Source organism: Dendropsophus ebraccatus, chromosome 9 (assembly GCF_027789765.1).
Source record: "Dendropsophus ebraccatus isolate aDenEbr1 chromosome 9, aDenEbr1.pat, whole genome shotgun sequence".
NCBI lineage: Eukaryota > Metazoa > Chordata > Amphibia > Anura > Hylidae > Dendropsophus > Dendropsophus ebraccatus.
Genome location: NC_091462.1, coordinates 16,450,887 through 16,465,542, shown reverse-complemented (window position 1 = coordinate 16,465,542; position 14,656 = coordinate 16,450,887). Strand labels below are relative to the sequence as shown.

The following is a 14,656-nucleotide window of genomic DNA, read 5'->3' as shown; positions in this document are numbered from 1 at the left end:
TTTTTATAAAAAAATCCAAGAACAGCCATGTACTAACTACAAGGTGTCGCAATAAAAGATGTAATGTCTCTTGTACTATAAGTTGCTTTTTACCAGTGTTTGTATACAGTCCGTATGTATACAGCACAGTCCTTTATCAATATTACATTACTGGAAGAGGCTCAATAATTCAATCTGTTTTCTGGAAATACTGAACAGATAAATTGTATGACAGTCCCAGCAGAGACCCCCGCTAACTCATTTCTGTTATATAACACTTCCCAGGCTATTACTGTAAAAACTGCCTTAAGCTGCTGACAAGGAATGGGAAATAACTGTTCTCTTCTCTTCTGTTCCCACTCTTGTGTTGTGTCTCCTTCTATTTCTCTTCTACTATCTCTTTGTTTCTTTCTCTATATGTCTTCCCCTCTCTCTCTCTCCATTATTGCCATTTCTCCCATCTGCCTTTTTATTGTCTAAATCTGTGTTCCACTATGTTGTTTTCTTTCATTTTTACACAAACACACGTGCACACATGCACACGCGCACACACATGCACACACACACATGCACACACGCACACACACACATGCACACGCGCGCACACATGCACACACGCACACACACACATGCACACGCACACACACTGCCTTTTTTCTTCTTTCATCTTCGTCTTTCTTTACATTCTTGCATTCTTCTGTTTTTCTCACTCTTTTTTTCCTTCATCCTTTACATGTTTCTTTTTATCTGTGTTCTTCTTTTCTCTACATATTGCTACTTTCTTCCTCCCCTCCCTCTTTCCCTATGTCTTGCCTTCTTTCCTACCTTTCTTCCTCCATCCTGCCTGCTTTCATCCCTCCCTTTGTTTCCCCTTCCTTCCTTCCATCATCCCCTCCTTCCTTCCTCTTTCTTGCTTCCTCTTTCGTAATCCTTTCCTTCCTTCATCTTCCATCATACCTTCCTTGCTTCCTTTTCCATAATCCTTCCTCCCTTTCTCTTCCATCATCGCTCCCTTCATTCCTTCCTTCCTCTTTCTTGTTTCGTCTTCCATAATCCTTTCCTTCCTCTTCCTTCATCCCTTCCTTCCTTGCTCTTCCATTATCCCTTCCTTCCTTCCTTCCTTTCTCCTTTCCTTCCTCTCTCTTCCATAATCCATTCCTTCATTCCTCTTCCATCATCCCTCCCTTCATTCATTCCTTCCTTCCCTTTCCTTGCTTCCTCTTCCATAATCCTTTCCTCCCTCCCTCCCTCCCTCCCTCCCTTCATTCTTTCCTTACTCTTCCATAATCCTTTCCTTCCTTCCCCTCCCTCCCAGCCTCCCTTCCTTCCTTCCTCCCTCTTCCATAATCCATTCTTTCATTCCTCTTCCATCATCCCTCCCTCCCTTCATTCATTCCTTCCCTTTCCTTGCTTCCTCTTCCATAATCCTTTCCTCCCTCCCTTCATTCCTTCCTTACTCTTCCATTCCTTCCTTCCTTCCTCTCCCTCCCAGCCTCCCTTCCTTCCTTCCTTCCTTCCTTCCTTCCTTCCTTCCTTCCTTCCTTCCTTCCTTCCTTCCTTCCTCTCTCTTCCATAATCCATTCCTTCATTCCTCTTCCATTATCCCTGCCTTCCTTCCTTCTTCTCTCCTCCCTCCCTCTCTCCCTCCTTCCTTCCTTTCCTTTCCGTCTTTCTTTCTCCCTTCTTTTCATCTTTCCAACCTTTGTCCTCTTTTTTCCCCCAACTGTGTTTTTCTCTTTTATACTCCTTTATTCCGTTTTCTTGCTATATCTTCTTTATCATTGACTTTTTCCTTCCCGGATTCAGGTGCTGTGACCTGCGCTGCTGATATGTTTAGCTGCCCTAATTCTCACGCCTGTGTTCCTTTCCATTGGCTGTGTGATGGTGAAAGAGATTGTCCCAATGGTAGTGATGAGCTGTCTACTGCTGGCTGTGGTAAGTCCAACCCTTGACTATAGATTGGTTGTATTAACACACTGATATCAGAACTAGAGATGAGATTGAGTTAGATCATTTGTCATTTAAATATTGGTGGCTTAATAAGTTGGATGCAGCCCTAGGAATACCCCTGGGCAGGATTTCTCCTAATCATCATTGTTTGAACACTACACATGTGTTGGATCCTTACAGCCCATGTGCAGTGTCCAGAAAAGTTAAGAATAGTAGAAATCCTGTCTGGGGGGTTCCTAATGATTAAGAGGGCAGGAAGGAGGCACAGGAGGCACAGACACTCTAGGCCATGTCAATTTGACACAGGGCTGTATGTTTAAAAGTTGTTTATAGGACAATAGCTGCATAACCTGCCGAACGAACCCCAGGACAGATCTTGGATTAAAAGTGAAAAACGCGTCTACCCTCATTAGATGGCTGAACCACATGACCTAGAATATTTAAGACTTGACTTCTGCCTCTCGACCGCAGATGTGCTTTCAACCTAGTCAGGGAGAGTTCTTCGAGCAGGGAGAGATAGGTTTTAATAGCGTTTTGGTTAGGTAGGATTACTACAGAACCCAAAAGTCCTTTTCAGGGCTAAGATCCAGCGAAAAAGTCATCTCTGGAGTCTGCATACAAAGCAATTCTCAGTGCTAAGACATAGATGATATAACAGCAGCAGTTGTATTCATTCCAGTACCCTGTGTGTACAAGTGACGTATAGTGTCCCTGGTTTAGCCCACTAAGGGCACGTTATACATATTGTGCCAGTAGCCCAGTAAAAGGCAAGTAATACCTATTGTGCCAGTAGCCCACAAAAAGCCACGTCATACATACTGTTCCAGTAATTTTCGTACAGCATGATGCGTGATACACGCGAATAACATAACACTCTACAGACTCACATTGGAATCATGTATGTAACGATGCGCAAGAAATACGAACGAAATGTGTGAACATTGCCATAAGCGTTAGCAAATATTTTTTCCTTCGCAAATGCGGAGAGTGGCATTATAGTGCGATTTTGGGGTGTTGGGTGCACCCAGGCATGCTCCCCCTAATGTCCCAGTGTCATTCCGGAGGTGTTCGCATCATTTAGGGAGGTTTCATGGGGGACTTGGTGACTTCCAAGTGGTCGAATTTTGATTTCCAAGTGCCGTAATTTTTTTCCCCATAGACTATATCTGACTGGGATCGAATATTCGTTTGAATAGTTGATTCTCAAAGCCTATTCGATTCGAATTCTCGAAAGTCGAATATTTCACTACTCGCTCATCTCTAGCAATGACTGCTGGGCTGCCATAAAAAAATTTTTATTGGGGGTCATTAAGAGGTTAAAAAAATTGACACTGGTTTTCCAAAACATGCACATGATATATTGGGGCTCATGTACATGCATATATATATATATATATATATATATATATATATATATATTACACTTCATCAGATGGCATACGACAAGCCTTGCTCTATTGCGCAGTGCCATAGGGAGGCAGCACATGGCAGCACATGGAGTTCCTCAGGATCCTTAATATGGTACTGTGAGTGCTGCTGTACCTGTGTATATACAGAAGGCTCAGCCATGTACATGATAGAACATGACAAGAGACAATCAAATGAGTGGAAGAATTTCCTATTTTCCCTCTAACACCACCACAGGTATAAAAGATAACCGAGCAACCAAACCTTAAAATAACAACATGTCACACAATGTGCTGGGAGCCTATGCTGCTCCTCATTAGGAAACCCATCATGGCTCCTGGAAATTGATTTGCTTATAATGTATAGCACAACACGGTCTCTGAATATAGTTGTAACTCCGAGTCCCAGTGCCTTGCAGAGAATCCAGCGGAGATGTTATGTGTAGTCAACTCCATGTTTCCGATGTTAGACCTGTTTGAGTGACAGCTTGTGAAATGATACGGTATTGAGAGGATGTGTAATCCAAAAGCACCTTCACGGCTGCACTCTCTTGCCGTAATGAAATGAAACACACTTGACTTCCAATGTGAAATGCATGTGGCTGTCTCCTGATTAATCTCAGGGTGAACGTCCCTGCATGAGGGGAGCCGCAAATTCTTATGTGACCTGCTTGGCTTAACTATCACACTTCAGTTTGTTAAACAATCCAGCTGCAGTGATGAGATAAAAATAACGGTAACCCCATTTAACATGGCCATTTTACCCTCTACCAGGCTGATTTCCATAGAAGTTTTCTATAAAACAAGTCTACATGACCTTGTTTCTGTACTGCAGCCTGCGGTAACCTATTGGTTTGGTAAATCCTCAAGCTGGAGATTTGCTTTTGAGATGTAGACACCGGGACGCGATGCTCAAAAATGAAAGATGAGCACAATTTTCGAAAAATATAATAAAATTTGAATTTTTCCAATTCTGTTTTTTCCTGATTCATTCCAAAAATTTTAATTGGTCGGTAAATCTGAGCTATTTTGAGTAACTGTTCCCAAATCGTCAGAAGGATCACTAATTTCTGGTATACTGCCTATGAGCCCTATATATGGCAGTACACAATGGAGGACATTTATTAGAGCCCCTCTGTGCGCACAAAGTGAAACCTCTGCTTTGAGCTGACGTAGGTTGCAATTACGATTTTCCAGCTAAAAAATGTTAAATGCGTCGCATGCAGAGGCCACGCCCTCTGTACTACCCTCTCCCTGCCCCTCTGGTGCAATCGGGACCCGGTGCAAATATAATATTTGCAAAACCAGCGTTTTTGAATATATTTACACGCATTGGGACTGTCTGTGCCATAAAAAGGCATTTTAGCCTTATAATTAATGTCCCCCAATGTCTCTACAAGTCCATATCATGGCCCCATAGGCACTCTGGGGGAGATTTATTGAGCTTAAGCACCTGACATATACCAGGGAGAAGTCACAGTTTCTTGAATACTCCCTAGCATATGCCAGCCGTATCCCCCAATTGTCCAAGGTGGGGATTTACTAAGAGGTGTGCGCCTCTTAGTAAATCCAGCTGTGAAAAAAAGAGGGCGTGGATTTATGTATGACTGGCGTATGGACACACAAGTCTTAATAAATGTTCCCCTTTGAGTAAATGAAGAACCATATTCTCCTGTTTAGTACCCCATCATCATCAATTTCATTATTATTTTTTTTTCTCTTAAATGCTCATGAAATATGTAAAAATTGGTAAACAATTCCTCATTGCGCTCAACAGCTGAAAGCGGGAAAGTTGGAGGTGAGTATGCTCAAAGGGGTGATAGGGAAGTACTGTGCATAGGGCTTTCACTTAGTGGGATCCCACCCCCAGTGAGTTACGGGACCCTGGGGTCACCACTCACAGGGCACTTCTGGCACCTCCGCTGTCAACCCCCTGGCACAGATCCAGAGGGTTATGGCAATTTTTGGGTAGCCAGTGGTCCGTCTGGTCAAACCCTCAACCCTTGTTCCCTCCGTGTGGTTCTCTGCTCACTTAAGAACAGATACTACACTTAATCTTAGCCAAAAGGCAGAGAAGCGATGTACACATTGTACCAATGGACATCCTGTAAATGTAAATGTGTTGCCTAAATGCAGCCAAAGACCTGTATAGAGTAGACTCTATAATCACAATAATCGGTGAGCTCAAGGAGATCAGCCAAAAAAATTCCAATGGAGTACTTAATGAGTCTCCTTTGATACATTGCCTCCTAAAAATATTTGAATATGCAAAATCGGGGTCCGTGGAGCCTCAGTTACGAGGCTCAAAAGAAGAGAATTACAAGCCGAGTAGATATAGAGCAGATGCAACTTGCGTCTAGATTTAAAAATTTCTACATTTTCATCTCGGTGCAGAAATATAGGAAATTCCTATTTATTACATAAAGTTGGTGATGCTGCTTTATACAATGTATTATTATTATGGTCTTTCCAGGGTATACAATAGCTACAGATAATATAACTGAGAATGGCAGGATTGAGGGAGGATCATAGACATAGATATTATAGGTACTTAGTCGCTCAGTTGTATTCAATGGTATGTACAATTCATTACTTTTAATGCTCTAAAATGCAACAATTCGATATACCTGATAATTAACCGCCGTCCGCTCGCACAATGCTCATCTCTAGCCTTGAAAACTTCAGGTACATTAGTCTTTATGCAGGTAATTATGTTAATGTTGGATTATTTGTAATACCATAAAATGAGCAAATTGAGGGGTTTTATTATGTATTTATTTAGTTGTATAACTATAAAACAGAGACGTGAATAATTCTAATGTGCGCTGTTTCTGGAAACATTTAGATTACAAAATGTAAATAAAGGCAGATAGTTAGGCGATAGATAATAGAGATGAGTGAACACCATGAACCGAGATTCATTACGAACTTTGGAAAAAGTTTGGTTTGTCAAATAACAAAACTTTTTGCAAAGTTCATAATCAGTTCATAAAGATGGCGACTGCACACATTAATACACATTAACCCTTAGATGACCCAGGGCGTATAGTTATGCCATGGAAGTCTGTCCCCAGACGACCTAGGGCGTAACTATACGTCCTGGGTGTTTCTCCGGCTATGAAGCGCGCTCCGGAGCGGAGCGTGCTTTACAGCAGGTGGGGGCCGGCTGCAATCAGCAGCCGGGGCCTCACCGGTAATGACACGCTGCAGCGATCACGCTGCCGCGTGTCATTAACTCCTTAAACACCGCGATCGCTGCGTTTAAGTGTAAGTGACAGGGGGAGTCCCCTGTCACTTACCGATCGGGTCCCGATTGTTAAAACGGACCGCCGGAGGTCTCTCACCTGCCTCCGTGCAGTCCGATCGGCAATCTGCTGCACTGAGCCTGCACAGACAGGCTCAATGAGCATATCGCCGATAACACTGATCAATGCTATGCCTATGGCATAGCAATGATCAGTGTAAAAATCCAAGTAATGAATGTACAAGTCCCCCAAAGGGACTTCAAATGTGTAAAAAAAAAAAAGTTAACTAACACACTACCCCAAAATCCCTCCCCCAATAAAAGTTGAAATCACCCCCCTATTCCATTATATAAATAAAATATATACAAATAAATAAATAAACATATAATATACTGTAGCGTGCGTAATTGTCCGATCTATTAAAATATAACAAGCGTCATTGCGAACGGTGAACGGCGTACACGAAAAGAGGGAAAAAAGTGAACAGATTACTGATTTTATGTTACATTATATATATAAAAAAAAATTATAAAAAGTGATCAAAACGTCTGATCTTCACAAATATGGTATTAATAAAAACTAGAGATCATAGCGGAAAAAATTACACCCCATACAGCCCCGTAGGTGAAAAAATAAAACTGTAATAAGCGTCACAATAGGCCCTATTTATTAATAATTAATTGCCAAAAAAAGGATTTCATTAAAAAAATATATTAACATTAGAGAATCTGTGTAACCTGCATGTGGTTGTGTTCGGACTGATCTATAGAGTAATAGTATCATGTCGCTTTTACCATATAGTGCATTACGTAGACACAGGAACCCCCCAAACGTTACCATATTGCATTCTTTTTTACGATTTCACCTAGTTATATCTTCATAAATAATATATTTGGGACTCATACATACATGTTATGGTAAAATGAAAGACGCCATTACAAAGTACAACTATTCCTGTAATAAACAAGCCATTACATGGCCTTGTAGATAGAAAACTGAGAGTGCTAGAGCTCTTAGAAGGGGAGGAGGGAAAAACGAAAACACTAAGATCAAAATTTGTGCGGTCCACTGGGTCATTTTGTGCCTGGTCCTCAAAGGGTTAAAAAACAACAAACAAAAAAGCCTATGCCTAAAAGTGCTTACCTGTCTATGCTCCCCTGGTGTTCTTCTGAAAGTCCCTGATGTGTCCTACTGATCCCAGCCATCTCCAGCACGCTCAGCCAATCGCTGACTGCAGAGGGCAAGTGACTGACTGAGCGGGTTGTCACTCTCATCTAAAGTCAGAAAGTGGAGACGGCTGCAACCCGCTGGTTACATCGGGAAGGCAGGTAAGTATTGTTGAGCAAACTTGCTGTATTGCACTAAAAAAGCTAAAGGCCTGGAGTTGTTTAGCTATTTTAGGGCAGTTCATCTAAAGTTTGGTTCAGACGAACCTGAACTTTTTAAATCAAAGTTGGACGGAAATGCCAAACAGATATATAGATGATTGATTGATTGATTGATAGATAGATAGATAGATAGATAGATAGATAGATAGATAGATAGATAGATAGATAGACAGATGTAATGTAGGGGACAGGAAGGCCCTTTCATTCACCTGGCTGTTTATGACTAACAGGGATTAAACTTTTTATTGGTGAAATCCCAGTTGTCTATTTTTAGAATAGGTCAACAATTTAAAGGCACTTTCCAGGATTAAAAAAACAAAACATCACTCCTTCCCCCGACAACCCCCCCCCCCTCAGGTTGTGTGAGGTATTGCAGCTTAGTTCCATTGAAATGAATAGAGCTGAGTTATAATACCCCACCCAACCTGAGGACAGGGATGGTACAGCCATGTTACCTTTAATCCTGGAAAGCCTCTTTAAAGTCCTGGGAGAACCCCTTGAGGCCTTCATTGTCTTCATTCAGGAATATATTAAGGAAATATTAAATTTGTTATGACTGCTATCTTTCATGGTTAATAGACAACATCAAGACCCTTAGATGTTGATTTTAGAATGTTATTGTCTCTTCTTAGACGTATGATGGGACACTAGCAATGTACTTACATCAATGAATCTATCTCCTGTACTTACAACTAATACTGAACCCTTCAAAGATTCAGTTGGCCTCAGCGTGAATCAAATAGTAAAATCGCTGCTTCTCTTTCCCGGAGTGGATCTATAGCTCCATCCATTAAACTGTGTTATATAGCAGCATGAGACCAGCCTGACACACTTCACACATGACTTAAAGAGTTGACAAATTTCTCCTTACTAAACCAACTTTAAGTAGGAGAAGAAAAAAAAGAAGCCAAATCTTTAAAGACGGAAACCAGAGGTCTCCTGGAGAAGTGACGTCCCCGCTAGAGCATAAGTGTCCTGTTCCATTTTACTTAGAAAATTCTTAAGAAAAAAAAATTCTCCTTGAAGATTGTATTAGAGAAAGAACCAGAGGAACGTTCCCGCTGACAAAAGTCTAAAATCTCGTTTCTTTAAGAAATGATATAGATTCTTAGTGACTCAACAAGTCAAAGGAGCACATACCCTACTGACAAGGTTAGCGCTCATTTTATTTCATTTCAACCTATACTTCACTCCAGAGTGGATTGTATTCGGTAAGAAGCGTTTATCTCGGGGTTTAATCTACAGGCTTCCCATAGGAGGTTTTCTGTAGGTGAAAGAAAGTCATTGTTTCCCGGTCGTAATAGAATCTGGAATAAAAGTAAACAGCGTAGACGTGTCAGGCACAGTATGAGCGATTTAGAAGAAAGAAGCGCGAACCGTTTGTGCATAGGTTATTGCAAGTTCAAAGGTGATTCTAAATGAAATGAAGGCTGTATTTCTTTCTAGAGAAGGAGAATAAAGCCGACCATACAGCGCGAGAGGCGAGAACAATGCGAATAGTATAATACTGATGCAGTCAAAGCAGGAGACGGCTGAAATACCAATGTGTCTTTACTAGACCTTCTACAAATTTTAGCAAGCAAACAAATATATCATGATACAAATTGATACATTTTCACAATCTGTAAGCAGAACTCTATGAGCTGCAGTTCCAACTACAACCACAGGGTGATTCCACAAAAGAACATGTTACATAAACATTAGTATTGATCGAGCATGTACGGTAGAGCATCGGGAGGTTCGGGTAAAGGTGGACAATTAACCATACATTTTCAATCAGGAAAAAGTTCAGTTGTCCACCGCTCATTTAAAATTCCAAAATTTTATTGAAGTCTTCTTAAAACATAAGCACAATATAAAAGCATGCCGACACGTTTCGGGGTGCAGTCGCTATGATTAAGGGACTGAGTCGCGAAACGCGTCGGTTGTATTGTGATTATGTTTTAAGAAGACTTCAATAAAATTTGGGAATTTTATATGAGCGGAGGACAACTGAACTTTTTCCTGATTGCATCCTTCACCTGAGGGCTCCAGGTGCATCGTCCTATTCGCTCTTTCCCTGGGATCCAGCACAATCACACTCAAGGCTGCATGGTGAGCTGACGCAAGTTTTTCTTCTTGATACATTTTCAATAACCTTTAAATAACAATAAAAAATTTTCATTAAAAAAAAAACTCCCCTAAAAAACATTTAAATCCCAGCCCTTTTCCCATTTTATAAATAGATATAAATAAATAAACGTATTTGGTATCGCCGTGTCCATAATCCTAAAAACTATTACATTATCACAATCCTAATCTTGCACAGTAAATGGCATAAGTGCAAAATCCGGTCAAAAGTGATTTTTTTTGTCACATCAAATTCAGAAAAATTTTAATAAAAGTGATCAAAAATAATTTTTTCACGGTTTTGCAGCATATTTTATGGAAAAATTAAGTTAGTCTTTGCCATGTACAATTAGTGGCGCAAATAATAAGGACTCATGTGGGTCTCTAGGTGAAAAAAGCGAGTGCTATGGCCTTTTTTAACACGAGGAGGAAAAAAAAGTGGCAGAAGCAAAAATTAGCCGGTCCTGAAGGGGTTAATGTTTTTATTAATGTCTTTTAGTAAGATACGTCATTAGGAAAAATCTATGTGGTCATATCACAGATATAGGGTGGTAAAAAAATGTCAATTTATATTATGTTTAGGAGAAAAAAAGCTCTCTACCTTAAAAACCACACAGGACGCACAGGCAGATGACCCCCTATATACCTAGACCTGGCTCCTATATTTCTCATATACTTCTCCATCCTGATCACCCCACAAGGAACTGACCTGCACTCCATGGATATACTGTAACCTACTTAGCCCAAAACTTGACTGTAGGAACGATGAATCTGATTTGCAGCCTGGCTTTATTTTTATATTCTTCCTATATTTCCAGCTCCTGTTACTACCTGTGATGAGAACACTTTTATGTGCAACAACAAAATGTGCATCCCTAAGCAGTTCCTATGTGACCATGATGATGACTGCGGAGACGGCTCCGATGAATCATTGGAATGCGGTGGGTAATTTTTGGAGCAATCGCGATAAAATTTGTATAGACGATAAAAGAAGTTTGCTTCTCAGCTCATGGTGAAGGTCAGAAAGGGAAATGAAAATGTATATTTTGTATATTTTGAGGTGGGACATGGACAAGTTTATAAGTTTACGTAGTTTATAGAAAGAATAACACAGAATGGGGACCATACTCCTTCAATGATTTTTGTCTGTAGTGTCAAAGCTAAAGGTTCATGGGCCCAGATGGAGAAGCTTGGCTTAAGCCCTCCCATCTATTGTTATATACAGTAGATGCCAGTCTATCTATCTATCTATTTATCTATTTATCTTCTATCTATCTCCTTTTGTTCATGAGAAGAAAAGCTGCCGACACAGTTGTCTGGTAGTGCCAACTTGTCATGACAGTGCTTCCGATATTCCGAGTTACAACCCGTTATTTACTCCAGAGTTGCATTAACCATGCTGCAAGCTTCGGAGCTGAACTCTTTTACCGTCTACCTCTTGCTTCTTTGCATAAGCCGATCAGTAATCTAATGTCACTATATTTTCTCACACACTATGGAATTGCCGGCAAAATTCCATGCGGAATCCCCCGTGCAGACTCAGCGCCGAATCCATCCTGCAATATGTGTGAATAGGAGGGCTTGCACGCCTCCGCTTTCCGCACCTTTCCACTAAAAATATTGACATGTCTATAGTGTGAACGGGCCCAAAGACATCTTGAAACATCGGTGTCCCAATGCAAGACCTGGAACAGAGTTCCCATCTACCGTGATCCTACTGGTGTCTTCTTATGCTGTAGAATGGTATTTTGCTCTTCCCACCTTCCATATGGCCTGGAGGTGACTGCTACTTCTATATCCCCCTTTAAATATGCTTTGATTCTTATTGTAGCGCAGCCAAACTTTTGGGGCTGTAAATGACAACAAGTTTGCAGCTCTTTATCTGGAACATAATTTTGGTCGACCAGGATGATCGCTAGCTTGTCACCAAGAAGAAGAAGATGCTGATGTCCGAAATGGCTATGATCAAAAACTGGCATTCTCAAGTACCCCTTAGAGGTGTTCTCTGCACCCTTTAGTTGATATCCTAGGTCTTACGGAAATGTTGGTACACTGTATTACTTATTTAAGCATTTCATGGTGCAAATGGAGGAAAGGGTACGCAACATGGTACCGATCCAGGCCAGTGATGACTATAATACAGACTGTCCCTCTAAATCAATACAAGATACATAGCCATAACTTTATTATATGCAAAAAAAAAAGTTCTTAAAAGAAAAAGTGTTGCACTTATATACTTACCAAACCCAGCAGGAATACCTGACCGTGACAGCAAATATGTTAGAAGGAGCAAGAACTGAACCGGTGATGTGACAATGACATTTGCTCCATCAGTGGAAACACACGATAAGGAGAAATTGAATACATATACATTGACATCTGTAAGGCTTCCTGTCCAAAGCAAACGTGGGAAATGGCTGCCGCTCTTATACCTGCAATTATCTCCGCTTTACAATAAAGACAGGTTATTCATGCATATATGGGAGATTGACAGCTCGTAATATCTCCCGGTCACCGTGAATGATCAGAGTCATCAGCCAGTGTGATTGGGATGGAGGATTATTGTGCCTTTTATATACTCCTGTGATTGCTTCTCTAATGGCTCTCGTCTTCTTGTATGGAATATTTAGATTTCAGTTTGAGTTAAATGTCGTTTCGACTCTTCCCTTTGTTCATAATCATCGGTGGATCCTCTTCTGCCCATGTGTATCTCTTTAGGAGGTTTTTGCAGTATGTGTTCATACATTATAGTAAGTGTCTATGTTGTTACTATCACTTTGCTCCTGTTTTAGGTTATCGACAATGTGCCCCCGATGAGTTTATGTGTGCTGATGGACGCTGCTTGCTGAATTTTCAGTGGCAATGTGATGGGGACTATGACTGTCCTGATGGATCAGATGAAGCGCCCCTGAACAGAAAGTGCCTGAATGCAGGTAGGAGGCTAAGGGGATTTCTAGGATTATACAGTAACAAAAGCATGATGAAAAAGGTTTTCCTAAGAAGGAAGGAAGAAAGGAAAGGAGTAAAGAAGGAGGGAAGGAAGTAGATGGGAGTAGAGGAGGAAAGAAAGAAGGAAGACGAAAGGGAGGAGGAGAAGGGAAGCAGGGTAGGAACGAAGGGGCATTGTATTGCCTTCTCCTTCACTCATTCTTCTATAGTATAAAGAAATCATGTGTAATAAATCATTTATTTTATGATCCTAAGTATCACTACTTGTACATGTAGTGTAGCTTTCATGCAGAGATCAGCAGAAAAGGAGCAATAGGACCAAACGATTGCTCCAAAAATGGTAAGTGCAGGTGAACACATGAACGGGGTAATCACCTTCAAAATGAATGAAAACCGCCTCCTTTTGACTGCACCAAGACTGCTTGAGAAAGGCTCTTCCTGACTAAAGGGCCAAAATGCATTGTCACAATAAATATTTGCCAAGTGGTACGCAGTCAAGAAGAGGTTGTTTCCATACATTTTTAAGGTTCTTACCCCTTTCATAGGTCTACCTTCACTCACATTTAAGAGCAATTGATTGGTCCTATCGGTCCCATTATTATCTTTTGCAATCTTGCTTCCCACAATAGTCGTTTCTGCTGGTGGTCCTCAGGAGTTGTGGTGATACTGTGAGGCTTGTGAGTTGTGCCTATTTTCTTTGCACATCCTGTGGAGGTGAGTGTGAATAGTGCACGTTCTATCTATCTACAATTGAGCCTGACTGATAATTCCAATATTAGTAAGAAGGAAGAAACAAACAGGCAGAGCACCTCATTGAATAGTACATCAGGATAACAACTGTACATGAATATCAGCTGTAAGAGTCAAGGCTCACTTTGCTGGGTTGTGCTTAGCCACAACCAGGCCCGCTTCTGCCATGAGGCGGAATGAGCCTTCCACCTCAGGCGGCAGAATTTGCGGTCCGGCTGGGGGCGGCATTATGTCCCCCCTGCTGTCATTTTTGTTAAGTATCACTTAACAAAAATGACAGCGGCCGCTCACCTGTCCCGTCGCCTGCGCTCTCCACATCCCGTCAGGTCCCGCGATGTCACCCTGCAGCTGTCACGGACCTCCAGGCTGTGATGAGTGCCCGGGGTCGGTGGGGGACGCGCTGGGGTGATCGGGTCGCGCGGGACCGCCCCGCGCGACCCAATCACCCCACTCACTCACCACAGCCTGGAGGTCCGTGACAGCTGCAGGGTGACATCGCGGGACCTGACGGGATGTGGAGACAGCAGAGATCGCGGGCCGGCTGCGGTGTGGGACAGGTGAGTAGATGGCTGCGGTGGCGGCGGGGGTGTGGGGTGGGGGGGGTTTTGGCCGGGGGGGATGCCGGCTATCACTCGGGGCGGCCGCCTGAGGTTTGCCTCAGGCGGCAGAAACCCTTGTATCGGCCCTGGCCACAACCACTATATAGAATATGAATATAGTCAACAGCCGCAGCTCTACAGTGCTATACCCACCAGCCGGGGGTATTTAGTCGAAGTCCAGATCACCAAAAATAATTCTGTCAGCGCAGGCTCTATAATCCAAGGAGTTTAATTAAACCTTTGGACTTTTACATAAACTCCTTGGATTATAGAGCCTGCGC

The 14,656-nt window shown here is 41.9% G+C and overlaps 1 protein-coding gene and 1 non-coding gene across 2 annotated transcripts in view; one reads left to right on the top strand and one right to left on the bottom strand.

The window, feature by feature from the left end:
* The window catches only part of LRP1B (LDL receptor related protein 1B), a 631,601-nt gene that overhangs the window by 443,808 nt on the left and 173,137 nt on the right, over positions 1–14,656 (top strand). The window contains exons 50-52 of the mRNA XM_069982660.1: positions 1,786–1,914; positions 10,896–11,018; positions 12,870–13,010. Of these exons, the coding sequence (XP_069838761.1) occupies positions 1,786–1,914; positions 10,896–11,018; positions 12,870–13,010 (393 nt within the window). The remainder of the gene's footprint in view (positions 1–1,785; positions 1,915–10,895; positions 11,019–12,869; positions 13,011–14,656) is intronic.
* Positions 5,220–5,416, bottom strand: LOC138802266 (U2 spliceosomal RNA). Its single transcript, XR_011364726.1, has one exon. It is a non-coding gene; the product is annotated as a U2 spliceosomal RNA (small nuclear RNA).